This window comes from Charadrius vociferus, unplaced genomic scaffold (genome assembly GCF_000708025.1).
Source record: "Charadrius vociferus isolate BGI_N301 unplaced genomic scaffold, ASM70802v2 scaffold201, whole genome shotgun sequence".
Classification (NCBI taxonomy): Eukaryota; Metazoa; Chordata; class Aves; order Charadriiformes; family Charadriidae; genus Charadrius; species Charadrius vociferus.
In genome coordinates this window covers 1277924-1298754 of record NW_009646936.1, presented here as the reverse complement: position 1 = coordinate 1298754, position 20831 = coordinate 1277924, and the positions used below count along the sequence as shown (strand labels likewise).

General features: G+C 45.5%; 1 protein-coding gene across 1 annotated transcript in view; it reads left to right on the top strand.

Moving 5' to 3' along the window:
- The first annotated feature begins 13230 nt into the window (after nucleotides 1-13230).
- The window catches only part of SOD1 (superoxide dismutase 1, soluble), a 65177-nt gene continuing 57576 nt past the window's right edge, over nucleotides 13231-20831 (top strand). The window contains exon 1 of the mRNA XM_009894926.1: nucleotides 13231-13302. Within this exon, the coding sequence (XP_009893228.1) occupies nucleotides 13231-13302 (72 nt within the window). The remainder of the gene's footprint in view (nucleotides 13303-20831) is intronic.

The window sequence follows — 20831 nt, the reverse complement described above, 5'->3', positions numbered from 1 at the left end:
AATCAATTGCAACAATCAAGCACAAGTAAATAATAAATAAATAATAAAAAAACCCTGAAGGTGAGCATGGAAAATAATGTTACAGCACTGCAGTGGTTCCCCTATTTATTTATAATTATGTCCAATACAGTCTTTCTATCCATCGTTCATAAGGCTACAAGCACACAACCTATAAGCAGAGTAATTTTTCAACAAGAAGCTTCCTTCTGCAATGCCCCAGAACGTTTCCTTCTCGTTTCATTTTTGGCACTCTCTCCCCATCTCGGGGAAGGAGGCTGGGAAAGGACCCTACCAACCCTCCAGCGCAGGAGATGCCCACCTCCCCATCTCCTCACACCCCAGCATTATCCAGCACCTCTCGGGCTGCTTCATGTATGTGTGCACGCAACCCCTTTTCCTTGTCCCTGTTTCTGCCGACAAGCAGCCTGCCCTCTCAGCCCTTCCTCGCCCAGGACCCAACTGCACGGTGCTAAGGAAGGGGACGGTCCAGCTCCGCAGGACGCCCTTGGGGACAACCTGACCTTGGATCTATAGATTTTTCCCAGGGCTGGATCCCACCTTCAGCACTGGCTGCCAAATAGCAGAGCACAGGGGCTTTCCAGGAGGGGCAGGGAGGGACGGGTCCCCAAAGCAGCACCAGGACTGTCTGTCACCACAACAACCTGAAGAGCTGGGACATGCACATCACCACTTTGCAAACATAAGCCTTATTTTCTCACTATGGTGTGGGGAGGGGTTAAGGGTTAAAAGCCTTCTTACCAACCAACAGGAAAGCGTGAGGAACACTCCTCAAAAAGATTTTCATGACTGTGAATGACTTTAAAGACAACTACACACTGACTTGGTTGTTATGCATCTTTTTTAATCATCCTCTTTGACGCAGATGGTATATACTGCGTATGGTTTGGTGCCAGAGCAGAACTCAAAATTACAGGCAGCTTGGTACAGATTTTTCCCCCTTGCAACAACAACTCATGAAACTAGTAATAAATGTTATATTGTTTGGAACAAAAAGCAGATAATGTATATAAACTTCTGGAAACTAAACACATATGGCAAGAATACGCTAGAGGATATAGAATACTCTAGAGAATGCAAATAATGAAAAAAACCCTCTCTGTATAATTCACTGTAAATACTACATGTGATTGTCTCTTCTCTCCCACGCACGTCCAAGCAAATCAATGTCTGGCATCCCACTTTAATCTGAGCATTCCTCTGTCTTCTGTACTAACAATCTATGTAACTTCTGGCCCCCAAGAACCTACATCTTGCATATCATCACACATTCACACTGAATTACCTACCACTGTTTTAATTCACTTCTGGGTTTTGGGTTGCGTGGTTGGTTGTTTGTTGTTTTTTTTTCCTTAAACAGGTCACAGCTGTATTTTAAAGGAATATAGATCAATAAAGAAGCGTATGGTATTAAAGGAACATTTCAGTTTTGCAGAAAGGAGTAAGAAAAGCTTGCATGGTACAGCTTGATCAAATGAGAAGCAAAGCCCTCAGGTACTACACATTTGTTTCCCTTCCTCTGTTCCTAATAGCAGATGCTCTTCTGACCCAGACCTATCCCACTGAAGAAAAAAATGAGCGTAAACTCATCATTCTTTTTATCACCTAAAAGCTATTTGCAGTTGTAAACTGGAAACAAATTAAGCCATTTTGGACACAACAGAGAGCCCACCAACACAACTTTAAGAATTTTCCATGGACATCAGTTGGCTTTGGTCCAAGCCCACAATGTCGTTTCTCACTGAGATCCTTTTGCACCATGAAATTCACGCTGACAATTCATATCACATAAAGCCAAAACGGCCTCTCAGCAAAACATCCAGAGAAGCAGCTGACTCTTCAGCAAAGTCTATCATTAAAAAAAAAGAAAAAAAAAATGGGGGGCATGATCAAAAATGGTTTTAGTATAATAGCGGTTCATATGACACTAAATAGAAGCTGGTATCCAGCACATAGAATCACAGAATCACAGAATGATTAGGGTTGGAAGGGACCTCTGGAGATCATCTAGTCCAACCCCCCTGCCAGAGCAGGGTCACCTACAAAATCTTGCCTTTATTTTATTTTCTCATTGAATACACCTGTTCTTCTCATTCAAAATGAGGGGTACGCTGTTTAAACAGCCAAGTTACTTTGCAAGCTATTTCCCTTAGCACACAAGCAAGCCCAGGCAAGAGAAACCATCCCTCCAAAACATGGCTGCTCCCCTGAGACATTACAGGGCAAAATTTGTGGAGTAAATATGCTCTGTGACTACACAAAGAGCCTCACTCTTGGCGTTTCAGCATGGTATATTCCATGATTGCTCCCCACCCCTCAATGAAATGCACGTTGCAATGGGTTCTACCATCTAACTCTCAGCAATTCAGCTTTTTCACTCGCACACTGAGCCATACAGACTGAACCTGCAGGTTGAAGTTGCTGTGCCCCTTCAGGCAAACCAGCCAGCATCAGAAGGTGGTGACTGTCAAAAATGATACTGGAAAACAAGAGCTACAATTTTTAATTTTATTTTTTTTTTTAATGAAAAGTCTTTCAGTTGAAGGATGAAAGTTTTTTTCCAAAGAAGAAGAGAAATCCCAGAAGACCCATCCATCCTGTGGCCATTCACCTGGGAAGATCAGACATGTCTTGGGAAGAAGAGCAGGAACCTGAACCCAGGCTTCCACTTTCCAGCAGAGGTTCCCGATCACTGCCAAGGCAATGCATCACTCGAGTCCAGAATGGCTTCTTTACTCCCCCTCTGATTCAAATCCAGTTTTAAACACAAGCATAATGAGAACATTTTTGAGTTCTTCAAGTTTTATAGGACAGCATTTACATTTTCAATGCCACTGCAATTAGAATTTATGCATAAAACACAGGGGTGATGTCAAGCTATTTAAAATTTTGAGTTTGCATTAAGATTAAGAGGAAAAATAGCTAGGGAAAAGTTTTTAAAAAATATTTAAGCTGTAAGGGATAGTTTTAAATATAGCAAAGAGGGGGATGGCTAGAGGAAAGGATTTGGAGAACTGAAGCTGAAATCAGGAAAGAGGAATATAACAACACACCAGACTGCAGAATGCCCTCCAAAAGCAATGAAAGGATAATAATTGCAAAAAGCATTGCCACAGCAGCAGATGATCAGCAGCTGAACACATCTCTACAAATTGTCATGCTCCTTCAGTGCTATGGAAATGCAATGATATCCCAAATACTGGAACTTTCTTAAATTGGAGACATTGGGAAAAGAAAACGGCCACACTCCAAAAGTATCTTAAAATATTTCCTGTGTTGACTAGCACAAAAAACAAATAGTGGCAGAGACTTATATGCCCCGTGTTCCCAGAATGGAAAAACCTCGTTAATTGGCCATCCCACTCATCCCAGGAAGCGTGCTGCCAGGCTACTCCAAGTACCAGGGTAAAAGGTCCAAGAGCAGCCACTTAAGTAGATAACTTCAACATGGCATGGCCAACCCAGGCACTCACTACACGTCTTTCAAGATCAGGTGCTCACTGAGCAGATGACTGTTCAGATAACAAGCTGTAAACAAAATCATACACATGGATACACAGCAGAAATACTTTGGCTTCAAAGGCATTTTTCTTCAGCACGTAAACATTGCAGGAATTTCTCTCATGTCTCAAATAGCATTACTCTGAGCACAAAGTCAAGTCCACTCATGGCACGGTTTATTTTTGTCCGACCATTAGAAACAAAACGACAACCTTTAACCACTCAGAGAGACCGCAGCACAACATCCTGAGGTTCAGAGATGCTCTGTAACGATGGGATAAGCTATTTTTGGAAACCTATCTGGTTGCTAGGGCAAATTCTTGTAATGATACGCACCATCCACCAAGCAGAATCCGGTTTGCAAGTCAGGAGAGGAGGAAAAATTAAGATGAGAGATGACTAACCAGGGTAACGTGAGAAACCAAATGAAATGCCATGCTATACAGAAACACGTTTCGGGCTTCCATCAAGACTCAGCTGAACTCCTACATGAAACACGCCTGGTTGTTTTGAGCCAACAGAGCCTAGATCACAGGCTTGAAAGAAATTTCAAAAGGTTGTACAAGGCACCCTGCTGCCCCCAAGGCAGGATTAACTATATCTAAACAGTACCTTATGCAGGGCATACCACTACTGAATCATAAGCATTTGTTCATACAACTCTCTTGTAACAATATTATTTGCCTTGTACACAAGGGAGTAAATGAGGCAGACAGAAATGAAGCAGTAAGTCCTCAATTGCACGCTAAGTCTCGTGCAAAATTAGGAAATTGTTCCAGATGTTCAAAAACCCACATATAACTGATGGATCAGTTTTCTAGGAGCTGTATGCATGGATATCTTCTCATTTTCAAAATTATTGGAGCCTCAGTTCACATCAACCTGTTACACATCTGGATAGTTTTACGTACTTTATAAAAGATTGTGACAGTTTTTCTATCCAAATTCCACGCTTTCAGCTCAAGAAATGTCTTTTGAAAGTTAACAGGGCAAAGATGGTACAGGGGGGGGGGGGGCAGTATAAACTGTTCTCCATTTTCTCCATGAACAGTGAAGAATGGAAACTTGCATACTAATGTTCAAAAACACCAGCTTTGGATGATGCAAACTGGAAAAGGTATAATTTATACCCTTACTGCTGTATCTTCTGGTCAGCTTTCCACTGAACTCAACTGAGATTACAAGAAACCATGCAGATTAAGTTCAGGAAGCCACCATACTCTTCTTGGGAGCTGAGCACTTTGTGTGTCAGAAGAAAGCTTCTGTAATCAAAATAGTATCTCCCTTACAACTGAGAACAGAGGATATTTAATTAGGCATTAAACTGTTGAGGAGACGCTTACATAATAATCTCACTCAGGCCTCACAGTCAAATGAACGGTGCCTACCAAGGCTTAGCCAAACTTCGGCGTACCTCACTGGTAACAGATAGTACTCCCAACACAACCTGCTGTTAAAACTGAATTAGCGTGCTCTTTTCCTCTGTTTTGACTTCTGAAATAAAAATGATGAGATTTCAACACTGCGGAAACCACGAAGTAAGTGAAATTCATTAAGCCACCAGACTCAAAGATTACTGCTGTAATCTGTAGGAGTAATGCTAGGAGCAGAATGACCACCAAAACTGAAGCCGAAACCTCAGCCTCAGGTGATAGATGGACATCCAGCGGGGGAGACACCTCCGCCACAGTCCTGGGTACGTTTTACAGGCCTCTGGTCAGCAGGGATTGCAATTCTCTTCACTGGACGTACACGACCCCAATTTGTCCTTCTGTGCCAATACAGGGCACCCCCAGCCCCCTGCCTTTACAAAAAAGCAGTTTTCAGATGAAGGGCCATCTAACTCATTTACCTTTGGGCTGCAGATTTCTCATGTACGCATGTGTGACACAGGAACCCCTGCAAGGGTCGTCCCTGCCCATGGGACGACACAGCCCTGGCAGAAGGTATAGACAAGGGGCTCCGAGGGTCAGGCCAGCAAGCCAAAGCAGGCAGGAAGCCCTCCCCATTTCTATTGAACATGCAGAGCTTCAATGCTGCTCAGAGCTGAAGTGGCAGCCCTCCTTCTGCTCCTGCACTCAGGAAACAAGTCAACTCTTACTCGATGGAGCATTTGGCCAAGTAAAGATAAGGACCCAGCTGAACTATTCAGAGCTCAAGCTGCAGCTGCCTTCAAACCTTTATCAACCACAGCACCTAATACAAGGGCTTGTGCTCTTCCAGCTGCCTCCCAAAAACCTCTTCAAATGGGACTGTTTTATAAGCGGAATTTCCCTGGCCAGTCACAAAAACCTGGCAATTCTCCATATCCACAGTGCGCTCTGCTGCGTGAGCTCCAGCCAAGTCGCCTGCACCGCTTGGAGGCAAAGCACAAGCAAGAGTAAGGCACTCCCAAGTTTCTGCAGTGATCCAAAGATGCTACTCAGGCCCCATAAGGGCCATACTGTGCACATGGGCACCCACATACAGCAATCTAAGAAACAGTCTTGTTTAGGTAATGTTAAAGAGGATAATGCTTCCAAATAACTCAATTTTGAAAAATTGAATTTAAATGCCCTTGAAACCTAAGATCATAAAGAGAAAAACATATGTGCACGTGCTCCTAAGAAACCAAACAGCTTTCAAAACAGGATTTCTCTGATATGCTCTTAAAGCAAGCTTTTTTACTTAAACCGTCATCAACTGAAAAGCAGGAAAGAGACCTCAACAAATTTGTCAGTAAATATTCCCGTTCTACAAAGGTAAAAACATTTCCACAAAGCAATCTAATAACTTCCTAAACTGATAAAATACAGTTATACATAATTATAAAATATATGCACATGTGACATTTGTATATGAACATACACATGTATCACAATGTATAGCTTCTTAAAAACAACTTCAGGAGAGAGTTTGGTCATATGATGACCTACCTCAGGGAACTAGCACAGAGAAGACTAAAGGGGAAGATAATCTCTAACCCAAGCGAAACAGATCGCAGTCAGGAGAACCATCCTATTGACAGAGATCAGACAGGGAATGAGGAGACCCAGCTTTTATTTCCTGCAGCACGGCTTCCTTCTGGGCAGGCCCACTACGCCTCCCCAGTCCTCTGCTGCTCCTCCGGCTGTTGTCCTTGCAGGCAAGCAGACCGCTTATTTGTGGAAAGGCCTCACTTTTGCTATGGGTGTGAGCATTTACCTGCATTAAGGTCCTCATCTTTCTCCAAAAGGCCCCACAGACAGGTAAGCTGGCTCCTCTTCTCTGCTTCCCACTGAAGGGAATATAGGTTAATAAATATTGGAGAGGAATCTGCCTGTAGCTTTATTAGACTTCATAAATGGTTAAAATTTTCCTAGACCAAAAGGGAGCTTGTGGGGAGACACAAAATGCACAGCTGCACAAATGTAAGATTAGGGAAGGAGGATGGAAGGTACCAGGAGGTCTGAAATACTTTTGGTGAGACACATACACAGGCTCACCCAGCCTCCTGACAAGTACTCTGATTTTAAAAGGCGCTTTAATCTGCCTTAGATCTATATAAACAAAGATCATAGAAACAATTGTATATAGCAGCCTGGGAAAGAGGAATACTGGTATCATCTTTCACTTTGTAGCTTTATGTCAGAGAGGCGGGAGGAGAAGAAAAGAGGGAAGTAAAGTAACCACGCGCACCATCACGGCTTGACATGAACAGGCCTGTTTCTTTTGTTACTTTGGGTCATCGGGGTAATTAAATCCTTTATAATAGCCACTGATCCACGTCAGACAGCGCGTATAACTGTGAGCCAGCTTCTATAAGTTGCATAAAAGAGCTGCTATGTATTGCAAAATAGCCTCTGAGCCTTGCTCAGCGCTTTCAGGACCAATTCTGGCGCCGCTACTTCAGCAGCACCGTACCACGCCGATCAGCCAGACTGACGGACAGCCTCAGCCCACACCAGCCACGGAGCCCCACACAAGGAGGTCCGCCGCCATTTGGAGAGCAAGGAGGTACCCCGGCGTCTTAGGTACAGCCTGCCCCGTGCCTCCCGGGGCACCCCACGGTTCAACCACAGCTCAGACGCCATACGCGTTTTTGGAACAGCGGTGGAGTTGATGGAAAGGTCAGTCTGAGTCGCTGCACTTCTGTTTCCACCCCTCCTCCCCCAACTGCAGGGTTTCTAAATTAATCTGGGTCTTTAGGCTTGTCGGATTTTATTGCCACTTCTTAAAGAAAAGCCCAGCTTTCACGCTACAAACTACAGGGCTGAAATCCCCAGACAAGTTTAGTAAGTGCTTTTTGCAATTCGCCTTTGCCCTTGTTCATCCAAGTGTACTCCCTTAAGTGTCTCCTAAAAATCTAAGATAGGAAATGTGCTTAGTTTCTTCCTTATTTTCCCCTCCCTGCAACATTTTAATCAAAACGCGCCAGCCAGCTACATCCAGCAGACACATGGCGGGTGGGAACAGCACTGCTTTGTACAGATTGCGCTCTACAAGTCACATCAGCTGGAGGCAGCCTGAACCAATAACCCCCCTCCCTCCCTCCCCAAATCCTGACCTCTGATACTCCGAGGTCTCTGACTTGGGGATGCCAGAGGGCAAGAAATCCCACTTCTGTGCAACAAGACATTGTTAAAGGAAAAATTCCTTGAGCTTTTTTTCTTTTTTTTTTTTTTTCTCTAAATCCTTGACAAGGAGATCTGTGTGTGTATGGCCCGCAGCAAAAATAATCCCGTGCCTACCAAAATCAAACAGGAATTTACTACCCAGCTCTCACGCGCTGCAGGGACCGAGCCAAAGCCTAGAAACTTGCACTGGCTGTCCTGTGACAATGTAACACCTCTTCTATTTTAGTTTTGCTTAAGTACAGGAGGGGAAAAAAAAAAAAAAAAGTAGTAAAAACACATTTAACTAATAACTGGAAACTTTCTGTTAAACTAATCAGAGCACTATACTTGGGCAGGTTGCGCTATGGCTTCCCAGGACATGGTAACCAACCAAACGTAAACCACCATCGGCTCCTGGCAGCATCAGCTGCTCGGCCGCAATAGCATGCATCTGTTAGTGCTGGCAATTTACAACTGGAAAGTATTAGGGAGGGCTGATTAATTGCTACAATATGAAATTTCCATGCCTTCATTTTACATTAGCAGCTTTGCAGTTAGCAAAAACCCGAGGGAAAAACCACAAAAGGAGGGGGGAGAAAGCAGGCCCTCTCAGACATGTCCAGGGCCAGGAGCATCCTCAGAGGATGCTCCTTTTTCAGCAGGGATTCAGCTTTCATCAGAAACAAACAAGGCCTCCACGCTTTCAGGCTGCGCAGAAAATGCCAGGAAACACAGTGACATCCTCCAGAGCCCCCAGACAGCCCCAGTGACCCTCTCTGCTGAAGGGGGAGGCTCGCCCAGGGGCATGCAGCACTGCAGAGGGACCACAACGATCACAAGATGGCTGGAGGCAACACCATCCATCCTCCTTCCTCCACTTCCCTCCACTTCTTCCCTCCCCAAAAAGAGGGGGTAAGAGCTTACACAGGGACTCCAAGCTGCAAACCTCTTGCTTCGCACCCTCTCCTCACCCAGCCCCTGGTGCCACAAGTAGGGACCATCAAGAGCCACCTTCGCCTTACCGGAGTACAGGAGTGGGCCTGAACATACCCACTTGAATGGGCGCAGGGGCCAGTGACAGCCACAGGAAAATCGCAAATTCTCCGTCAGAGGGCAAGCTCACCACTGGCCCAAAGCACAGAGACTCAGCGCACAGAGACACCGGCATTGCAGGCTTCCCGCCGAGATTCTCAGTTCAAACCCAACAGCACAGCAGCAATATAGACCTGTTGCCGAAGCAGAAAGTAGGAAAACCCACCATATCTTGCTCCCTGATGGAGCGAAGTAAGACTATGGCTTTGTTGTCAACTCCCCTGCATCCCTTGCTGTCCCGTCCGCGCGCAGGCAGCGGGCTTATTTCCAACGCTCTCTGCGATACAGACTCAGATGAACAAAAGAACAAAAACTCTCGCCCCCTCCCTCCAGAGAAGGGAAAATTCAGAGTTCGGTCTGCCACTCTGCTACTAGCTGCCGCTGCCACACGGGCTGCCGAATGCCGGGTAATTTCACACGCCATATGTGCGGCAATCGTGAAGTGCCGAGAGCAGAGGGCTGGAGGAGCTGCCACTGCCTGCAAATCAGCGATGCTACGGAGAGGGAGAAGCAGCAAAACAGCATCCACAAGTAAGCTGTCACATGCAGTCTTTTCAAGGTGACATAATGCCCCTGGACACACTTCCAGTCCAACATGAAAGGCACATGGACACAGGGCACGCTTCAGCATCACCTGTCGGCAAGTGCAGCACTGCTGGCAGCGATAAACCCAGAACGCAGCATCCATCCCCACCACCACATGGCCCACAGGCAGGGATTTCGGGGGGCCAGCGTGCCACACAGTGACAGGGTCAAGGAAGCAGACCCAAGGGCACTACACACATGGCTAGTTGCATACCATGCACCCGGTTGATTCTGACAGCTCTGCCCTATCCCCCCAGTCTACAGCTGTACCCCTGGGATCTCTGCCTCTGGCTGGGAAACCCATCGGCATGTTTCCAGGATTGCCACTGACAGGGACCCAACACCAGGCAGGAGAGCAGGCTGCAGGCAGAACAGCCCGCAGCAGGGTTCAGCAATGCACACACCAGGCGCAAGAGATGAGCATCCTCTTGCCTGGGAAGAGAAACCTCCTCCTCGCAAGGAGCTCCACCAGTGAGAATACAGCATTGCCAAGCTTCAGGCATCAAAACCTTGAGGTCTACTTCATACCCCTGGGGTTTTCCAAGGTTGATTTTTTTTTTGTTTGGTTTTGGTTTTTTTGGTTGGTTTTTTGTTTTGGGGTGTTGGGGTTTGTTTTGTTTTTTTGTTTTTTTGGGGTTTTTTTTTGGTTTTTTTGTTTGGTTTTTTTTTTTTTTTTAAACAGTTGCTGGGTCCATGTGACAAATTTTAGGCAAGCAAGACTCAAATCCTCATAATTAAAAAGGCACAGAAATGGGGGGGTGGGAGTGATGGACAACACAGCGGACACCCACACACTTAAACTGTAAAAACCTAAGGGTAGAACAGCACAGAATCTCTTGTCCCAGAAGCAGCAAAGCTTTATTTTTTTCTTTCTTGAAAACACCTCAGTCACTGAAGAAAAAAGAAAAAAAAAAGAAAAAAAAAATGAAGTTTTAAAAACGTGGTCTGACACATCATTTGTACTCACCTTGGCAGGATCTCTTATTTTTCAAAGGACTAATAGCTTCTAGGTAAATATAGTAGCTCTGGAAAGAGACAGTTTGACAATACTATCTGCAGAGAGATACCTTGAAAGCAGAGGGTCTGAGTTTTTCTCTGTGTAGTCCCATTAACAGATCTTGGCTTTCATGGTTCCTCCACCTGCCTTCTCCTTAGCAGAAGGGTCTGGAGACGAGTTGCACAATGGCTCTGGGACAAAGACAAGCAGCCTCTCCAGAGAGCTGGGTTCCGGCAATCGGGGGTACAGGGCTGATGCACCAAATGTCTGCGCCCCACGTCGAGCCTCGCCGTCAGGTACTGGCACGCTCCCCTGCACAAAGAGCAAACACAGAGCTGACAAGTGCAGCCTTCAGCTACGGTGCAGCGTTTTGCTTGTGTTTTATGTAACCATTTATGACTGTTATTCAATTATGAAGGAGAGCTTACCATGGAAACTGCAAGGAGGTGTTTTGTTTAAGATACAGAGCACACTTTTTAAGTAAGTGCTGTTCATCTCTAGTATGCAAACATCTGAACTGCATTGAAGGTTTCCCAGAAGACGGCCAGTCCTACTTGGAGGCTATGCACTGAACATTTTAAAACAAAGAATTTTAAAATTTTTCCTCCCTAAAGCTAAAAAGCTAGGTGAAACGAAGGAACAGATACATTCTTTCATGGAGCCACTGCAGGGTTCAGCGGGAAATGCCATTTTCCACTGAAGCCCCATGGGACTGGAGTGGCTTTGCAGGCTGCCAGCCCCCAGCAGCCCAAACTGCACCCCAAAACAAGCCTCAGGGACCGGCCCCAGTTCTGTATGGCCCACAGTCAGTCGATAAGTGACCTAGTAATCCAATTAAGCAGCAACAGAGGCTGTCTAAAGAAATAAAACAAATGGAAATGGGGAAGGGAAAAGTAACAGGAAAGAAATTATGCCTAAAGCAAAGCGTATCCTCATTACTCCTCTAATCTGCAGCTGCGAGCAGGAGCTTAGCTGGGTGCCCAGTGTCTGGGAGAGGGACACAACAACCTACGGAAAGGCCAACTCCCACCCCAGCCTGGAAACCTCCCATCACCAAACCCAAGAGCTGCTCGCTGGGTATATAGAAGACCAGGCAGTGAAGAGACGGTCCTTTCTAGCCAGCCTGGTCGGTAAAGCTTGGCATGATTTCTCCCAACCTGTTCTAATGATTTAAAGTGCTTCTCTGGCTTTAGTTCAGCCATTGCCAGGTATTCTGAGTGCGTTATCCAGAAAACCAAGTGGCTGCAAAGGGAGAGGGGAGCGACACCAAGATTATTTCTCCTGAACATGGCTGGGAGGCAGAGGCTGCTTCCGTGAGCGCTGCCTCAGGGTGCCCATCGCCAGCTGCCCAACCCCAAAAAGTATCCTGTGCTTTTCAGAGAATGCCCCACATCTAGCACAAACCTGAACAAGTACACCAGAAACTACCCGTTCAGCTTTAAAGGCCAGATCCCCTGGGAAGAGAAGGGAAGCACAATTTTGCAGGGCACAGTGAAAAGCACTTCAACTACAAAATAAGGGGATTTCTGGTTAAAACAAGTGTTTAAACTGCCAGTTGTTTTCACACACTTAAGAAATGAGCCCGGCCAAAGTTTTAAAAACACATTTTAAGCAACTTACTAGCTGAGAGCTGGTTTCTGCTGGGCCATAAGATAATTGCAAACGCAAACACAGAGCAAGAGATCTCAGCCACCAATGGATTTGTTTGTGAGTGTGAAAGCTCAAAAGCAGAAAACTATCACATCAGCTTCCATGCTAGAGGCCCAAACAAGGGCATTATCTGGGGTTTTGGAAAACAACAAAATGAAAGAAAAAAAGCCTTATAAATGCCATTGCTCTGGAAAATTAGCATTTTTAATATGAAAGTATACATAAGGCTTGTTTTATATGATGATAACTATCAGCACGTCAGGTTTTTTTATGGTTTCTCTATTATCATAACAAAAGCATGCTAAGCATCTTGGTTGAACTGCAGGAGTTAAAAATGTGTAACATCCCGACTGCTTAGAGATAATTTTGCAAACAAGAAGCGTTGCGGATGCACTTCTACCACTGATTTCTTTTATGAATAACTTCAACAGCACTTTAAGTCTGCAGAGACGCAGTTATTTTATCAGACCTGCAATCCAAGATCAAAGTTTGAGAGCAAGATGGGTTAAGGAGCTATTTATGCATCCATCTCCGGCTTAGAAAAAGGCTTCTCCTGGATATTAGCATGAAGAACCCGCTTCTGCTATGTATTCTGTGACACGACACTGCACAGCATCATTTATCAGTGATGTACTGCCCCTTGGTAGCTGTTTGCCATGCTACCAAATCCTTCGCTGAGCACGGCCAAGCCCCTGTTTTGAGACAGAGCCACTCCTGCACTGGTCCAACTCCTACACTGGAGCACCCAGTGGCTCCCCTAGACCAGAGAAGACCCGGGGGCAGCCAAATTACCATCCCCAGCTGATGCCAGACATGGAGCAGCAGAAGGCCATGCCTGCCCAGACGCAGACAGGTTTCTCCACCCCAATGGATCCTCAGCATACGGTACGGTCCCCGGGGGCTCCTCCATGCCCCAGCGTGAGGGGCTGCCCCATAGCAGTAGAGCCAAGGCCAGCCTCCCACACAGCAGGGAGCACGGGACCCAGCATGCAGGGCAGCCCCAAAACATGCTCCCGCAGGTCCCCCGCTGCGGGCAGCAGCAGGCAAGGAGGGACGAGGAGCCCGGGACTCGAGCAAGCAAATCTCAAAGGCTGTGGGTTCGCCCAAGCTGCCGGGCAGCGTTCATGCTGCCAGTTACGCAGATCTAGAAAGCGACCAATTTTGCAGTAAACAAAATATTTTTCTCCCCTCTCCACGGACAATTAGCAACACAAGCCTGAAACGTCAAAAACTGACTCTTAATTACCGAAGTCAGCACTTAATGACTCTAATTATATTTCCACTGATTTCTGAAAATTGGATTCTCCACTACACTTGCTGTGCTTAAATTAGTTTCTTACCTCATTCGTGCTAATTATACTTTGACTAACCAAATTAAAATACAGTTGAGATTTCCATGGTCCTAGTTACAAACACTGGGGAGTTAAGAACAAAAAATTTCTTAAGCCTATCACCGTCTCCATTTTTCATTGCCTGAATGCAAGAGGAGAAAAGATGAGACAGATGGGAAGGACAGCATTTTATTAAAGTGCTGTAGAAACAGTGGTTTAGTGGTAGGAAACAGCATTTCAGTTCTGCGATAGAAACTCACTGCCTTATTCCCCCCCATATGACAGAAATCAGCTTCTCCTTTTATCCCAAAATCCAACAAAAGTTACTCTTCACAGGCTCACCACCACCAGTACTGCAGAGGACTCCAGCAATGAGAAGGTTCAGGTGTGCGTTTATCAGGGGGAATACATTTCTCACTTCCAATTAACAGCTCTCAGTATCTAACCTTCATGCTGAGACCCCAGTATCTAGGCCTACCATCAAAACATGCCTATGGGATAAGCACAGCTTCTGCAGGATGCAGTTGCACCCATTTAGGGATGCCTACCCTTTATCAAGGAATTATTTTCAAATTCCTGTTTGTAATTAGTACTGGAAATGGAAAAGGACAGGAGAGTAGGCAGCATATTTCAAGAAACAAAGCAACCAATGGAAAGAATCCATAAACATTTTAGTATTATAAACATTTTAGTATTTTAGGGAAAGCCTCTACATGTGGTTATGTCATACTACACAGAGTGCAGTAATTTCTCCAAGGAGGATGCCCCTCCATACATTTTTTTTTCTCCCAAAAGAGGAAGGAAAAACCACTAACAGCCCCAAATCCCTTTGCCAATCTCAAAGCTCAAACATCCGAAGCACATACCCTTACATTGCAGCAGCCTGGCAACAGCCATGGGAGCTGTCAGGTATCCACAGTAACTACGGCAAAGCCAAGGTGCCTGTGCTGGCACCGCAGGCTGCGTCACAGCCCTGGCAATACAGTCACAGAGTGTGTCTCAGCACCTAGACAAATTAATCCTAATCCCTGCAGGACCAGTGCCATTTCGGGAGCCACCTACCTGGCACTGCATCTCAAAGGACAGGCAGGCATTACACTGGCTGCAAGGTTAGTACACTGAGCAACCAAGCCAGCCCCAAAGTTACCTGACAGTAAATTGAAAGGTTTCAGGTTTCTGGGGCATCACAACTGCCCCCCAAAGGAGCAATGACAAGTCCAAAGCAGTCTGGATCGACGTGGCATGCCATCCTCTAGTTCCTTATGGCAAAGCAGTAAGGCATCGCAAAGCCCCCATCAGCTCACTACAAACTAGAGGGGAATACAAAGCAAACAGTCTGCATGTGTTCAATGTGTATAGTGTTAATTCAAGAGGATACAGATTTATAGGGTCACATTTTCACTTCAGTATAGGGATATAATATGCCACTGTCACAGCTACTTCTTGCAATAATACCTTTTCATTATGTTTGCTTCTGCTTTATTTTTATTCTCATCTTTTGCAGATACCCATTACTCAGCAGTGGTTGTTAGATTTTATGTTCACATATGGTTTAAAGAGGTGGCTGTTTAATGTTCCCTATATGTAAATAACTACATGCTGTTTCAGTCCCTGCTGTGCAAGTGAAGAAATGATTCGATTATAAATCTCGAATACAGAAGTATGTCAAGTTGGTTTTCATCTGCAAATCTATTAGAGCTTACTCTGGGTTACATTTTCTATCTTCCCTTTTACCTATGAATTCCCATTGCTTTTAATGAGCACGTACAGCAACCAGCAACACGCAAAAACAGCCCAAAAAGCAGGACTCCAGAGGAGCACCCAGTAGCCCCAGGTGCAGCCCTCTCATAGGCATCCTTCTGCCTGGAGGCAGGGCTTCTGCCACCACCAGTGCAAAGCTGAATTCAACACGGCAATGCCAAGGGGGGCTCACATGCCCAAGATGCCTGGGGAGCCCCCCACGGCACAGTGGAGAGCCAGGAGCCCGGGGAAAGGCCACACGGGATAACACGGCAACCCTTGCCACCACCCATGCCAGCGCCCCACGTAAGCAGGAGCCACGGCACACAGGGCTGGCTTTACCCCCAGCCAAAAGCAACCACGGGACTACATATGCAAACAGCAGTGTGGCACGGCATGGTAAGAGCCAGGAGGGGCAAACACCTGCATTTCAAATGATTCTGCTTTTATGCTATTCGTAGCATAATCCCAGTGCTGCGACTAGAAATAAACACACATTTTTCAATGTAGTTTATCATCTTTTTAATATGGTTGACAGCATTCACTTCAAATCAAAGCTCCCATGCCAAGTACATTAAAACCATTTTTATTTTTCTGAAGTGAACACTGTGAGCAACATTAACATAACCACTAACATTTCCAGCTTGCTCGGTATCAGAAACCAGCACATAGAACAATCTTTTGAACTTTCCAAGGTGGAGAAGAAGTCATTAAGTAAATAAAGAGGAGATACACAATTCCTTGTTCAGCCGGTCTCCCTTCCTTGCCAATCCACGACAGACCGCAGGAAACACTCTTGCTCCCTGCCACCCCAAGCCCCGATGCTCCCACACCTTTCAGTGTAAGGTAAGAAAGGCAGAAAGCTCACGCTGGCTATCAAGCAAGCGTCCTATAGCCACAGGTAAATGGGCAGCAGAGCTTTCATCACAGGCACCCCCAGACAGCACACGCTGCAAGACACAAAGCGCTTGTCCAACAAAAAACTGGGCCTGTACTGCAGAAGATGGAAAGCCTTAACAAACCATGATGCGCCATTAAAAGCAAAAGGGAAACATGGCAGGCAGCAGCCACAGCATCCAATTTCTTTCCAATAAAAAGAGATTTTGTTGGGTTCAAATTCCCGTCTCATCCCAGGAGGGTGAGCACAGAACTGGCTGCCATGCACGGGTGTGGGGCAGTGAGCAGCAGTCGCTGCCAACTCTATCCGGCAGCAAAATTCCCTGAATGCATCAGTACTGCCGTGAATAGGCGCAAGCACTCCCCATGCAACCACCTGCCTCAGGGTAGGTGGGTGGGTGTAGAAATCAATCTCTGGTGGCAAACAAACAAGCAAAGCCAGGAAAAGCCTTGGAAGGCAGAAATTAAGACACCAATCAAGAAGCCAGGAAGGAAGGAAAAAATCTTTGGCCTGTGGAAGCAGGCAGTAGATAGCCTGAAACTGGATATTAATTCAATTTATACAAATGTAGTCCAAACTATCAAGTTCAGGCATAGTCTTTCTGTAGTTAGGAGACATCAGAGTGACTGCAAGAGCTACGGGATTCAAAAGATGCTCCAAATCAACACTGCGGTACAAGGATGGGAGGAACCCCAAACAAACTCAGGTTTGCCTTCTTCCATCCCCATCCCACCCCCACACTCCCTCTGTATACTAATGAGAAATCCTTGCCGAGATCCAGTCCCGGTAAGTGACTTCTGCTGACCTAAAAGTTGTCCTGCAGCTCTAGCAACAGATGATGGATCTCCTTTCCTACCCTAGCAGCCTCTGTCATGTGGCGTTGCTCTGCATATTAATGATCCTTAATGACACCTAAAAGCATCTGCAAACTCTCAAGTATGGATTTTACCACTTAGGCCCATGTTTGGCAGACAGAAGCCATAAAGAGCTGACAACGGTAAAGTATGTTTAAGGATCAAAACCAAGAAAGGAAAGCATTCATTAAGACATCCTCTTACACTTGTGAAAAGGGGTACTAAGATGATTTTTCTCCTTGATTAGCTGTGGCAGGTGAGTAAAAGATGATAAGTAATATTAGCCTGAAAGGGATCTTTTAAAAATAATATGTATTTTTTAAGTTGGCAGGGAATAAGCCTATTCAGTGGAAGCAGGGGGGGGGGAGAGGAGGGGGAAGGTCAAGGGAGCGAAGGAGAAGAGCTGCCTGCTTCCCGGTGACATTGTCAGCTTCGGACAGTGATGGAAGATTATTCTTTAGGAATATAAATCACCTCCAGTCAGGGCTCCTGGAATTCAGTTTCCTGTGACTGCTGAAGAGGCACTATCAGCTGATCCTTGTTTCTCAAGTTTGGGATAATGACTGGGGTAGGATAAGGCTGAAAAGAAGGGTTAATTAAACAAAGAAGCAAACAGGCAAGAGGCTTTAGAAATTGATTAGACAATGAAAGTAAATGACTTGGCAAAACAACCTTGATTTCCCTGCCAGAGTTATAAAAACATCTAAAAGATTGAGTGCTGTTTTAATGACTGATATTCTCACTGTATGTTCCCACAGAAATGATAAGTACCGGGACATTTATTGGGGTAAATGAAATCACAACCGAGTCACCTCCTTTCCTACTCTGTGAAAGGAGAAAAAGCAGCCGAGAATCTTTTCATCCAGAAACCAAAGTACCACCAAGGCCTTAGGAAAATGATCATGTGGCCAAAATAAAGCTCAGGAAAATATATTCATCAAGCTTATATGGTATTTGTTGTTTCCCTGCTTGGAGGAACAGTGCATCAACATCCAGGTAGGTGACCAAAACCAGAAACCCACCTTCCTTCTGCATTTCTACTCTGTAGCTAGATTCTGCATTTTCCACTCTCCCATGCAGATCTATTTCTGTTTGTTTGGGAAATCATATGACCAAGAGAAAGCCCAGAGCCTTGGGGGAAAAAAAAAAAAAAAGTATGTAAAACAGATCATGCCTATGTTACTCATCCAATGGTTATTTAATTTTTTTTTTGTAATATACTGGTAAAGTCCAATTTCATAACACCAAAGTCTTGAATCATCATGTTCGTGAGGTCAGAACTACAACTGGTATAAATTTACTTACCACCACCATAAATCCCAGCATCGTAATGCTGAAATATTCCAGCCATCAGAGCAGCAATGTTGCAGACTGCCCTGCATTTTTAACCTCGATTGGACATAATTGTTAATCACTGACCCATTCTCCAGGAGCCCTCAGCGGGAGCAGGTTGCTAAGCAACCCGATTTTGCTCCAGATACTTTTTTTTTTTTAAAGCTAGTTTAGAAATGGCCAAAAGTCAACAAAGTGAGTATTGAGACTATTGTGGACAGATCCGAGGTAGAGGTGCGAGCGTAGGAAGCAAGTGAGACTAACCCACACCTCTATTGAAAGTGTAATAAAATTCAGAGCCACTTTGCTATGTATGAAAACCCTTAAAGAAGCCTTGCTGCAGCCCCAACACAGCTCGCACGCCCCCTGACCTGCACTATGAATTGCCTCCTGTTTCAGAATGAACTCCTATGCATATTGCCAGTATAAAGAGATAGAGATGAGGAGCCAGACCTCCGTGCTCACCCCACCGGGGAGTCGCACCCACGTCTGGGAGGTGTAATGGCTGTCACTCCGCACGGCTGAGCACGGTCACCCCACAGTGCCTACCTACCAGCCCTGCAGTGGTGGCGAGGCCAAAATCTGGCAAGCTCATGGGTGACAGGTGGTACCCTCCAGACCAACACTTGCAGGCACCTGAAGGACCGCACCAAACAAGAACAGCCTTCAGAAACACACGCGGGGTTTTATTAGGGAATACCACGCTGTTTGTTCTTTGAAAGCTGATGGGAATACAATTACTCTCCCAGCCAGAAGTGCAGGGACTTTCTATAGACCGATGATTAGAAGTCATCAGGTAGCATTAATTAAGCAGAGGGTAGAAATCCTCCAGTCTGCATTTCTGCGCCCACGTTGCCCCGCAGCCTTCCCTTCCCAGCTCTCCCATCAGCAGGTACACAGGCACGCACACCCTGCCGGCACCCAACCACAGGCCCACTGAGCGGCACATCAGGCAGCCAAATTATTTCTGCTGCTCCCTTCTACGAGCAGGCAGGTGAGTCTGGGGCTCTCACTCCCACGAGGCTCCTTGGGACTTGCAGGGAGGGACCTCATAACTCTGGGACTTTTATCCTTCTGGCAAACTTGCTTGGGTGGGACACAGATGGCACAGGGAGAACTGTGAGCACTGCTCTATCTCACAGTCATGCCAGAACTCAGGTCTATTTTTCCTCCTTTTTTCTTCCTTCTCCCTTTTTTTCTTGTTTGAAAAAGCACCCTGAAGAAGAGGAGCAACACAATGTGTTATGTCATCTCAGAGAAACATGTCCTTCTCATCTGGTATTTTACTTTTGTATCACCATCTCATTAACAAACACTATGGTATGTCATTATTAATTATATAAACTTTATTTTTGTCCTATAGAAACCAGTGGTTAAAATGTTATATAGAAGCAAGACTGAGCACATTAATTGTCAAGAAGGAACTGGAAAAGTTGCAGAATTCGGGAGGAACATGCAGACAGGAAAGCTTCGAAGTTCTGCTTTTTCCGCCCTTTTTTAATTTTATTTTTGTTATATAAACTACTAGCATAGGTTACAGTAGTAACTGTAGTTACTAGTGTAACTAAACTAGTGTAAATTAGACCTTTACGATCGGGTTCACAAAGCAACTGAGCATTTCAGTATGAGACGCTGTGGCTATATGCCAGGGTGGATACACAAGCAGCTGAACATGTCTTGGTTTTGGAACAGGCTGTGTATCAGTTCAATACATTTCTGCAAACAGGCCTGCCTTTTTTTTCTTTTCTGTTCTTTAAAACTTCAATAAGACTTTAAGAAGAGCCTAGCCCAACGAGTACTGGGGTATATACACACAAAACCAGTAAAGGCTTCTGGCTTGTACCTCTCTTTTACTGTCGGGCATCTTCTTCTCACGAAGAGTAGCCTGGGCTACACCACCAATGTTTTAGGAGTAACAGAGATGGGTTAAAGAACAATGTAAGCTGTATTTGTAAAGAGGGAGAGAAAGATTTGGGCAATCAGATAATTGCCAGGGACAACACATGCTAAAAAAAACAGAGAGGTATGAGAATCAAAAGGTCAACAGAATAAAACAGAGAGGGACCCTGAGCAGAGCATCCACCCAATGGAGCCGACGGGCATTGCCTGGTGGGGCTCTGGCCAGACACACAAGAGAGCAAGGTGACAGAAATGGAGCTCCCCATTGCTGAGTGTTCCCCCTGATCAGTGCCCCCCCCTCCTGCTGGGTGGACCAGGGCAATAGGGAGACTGATGGCAAAGTCCTACGACTTGGCCTCA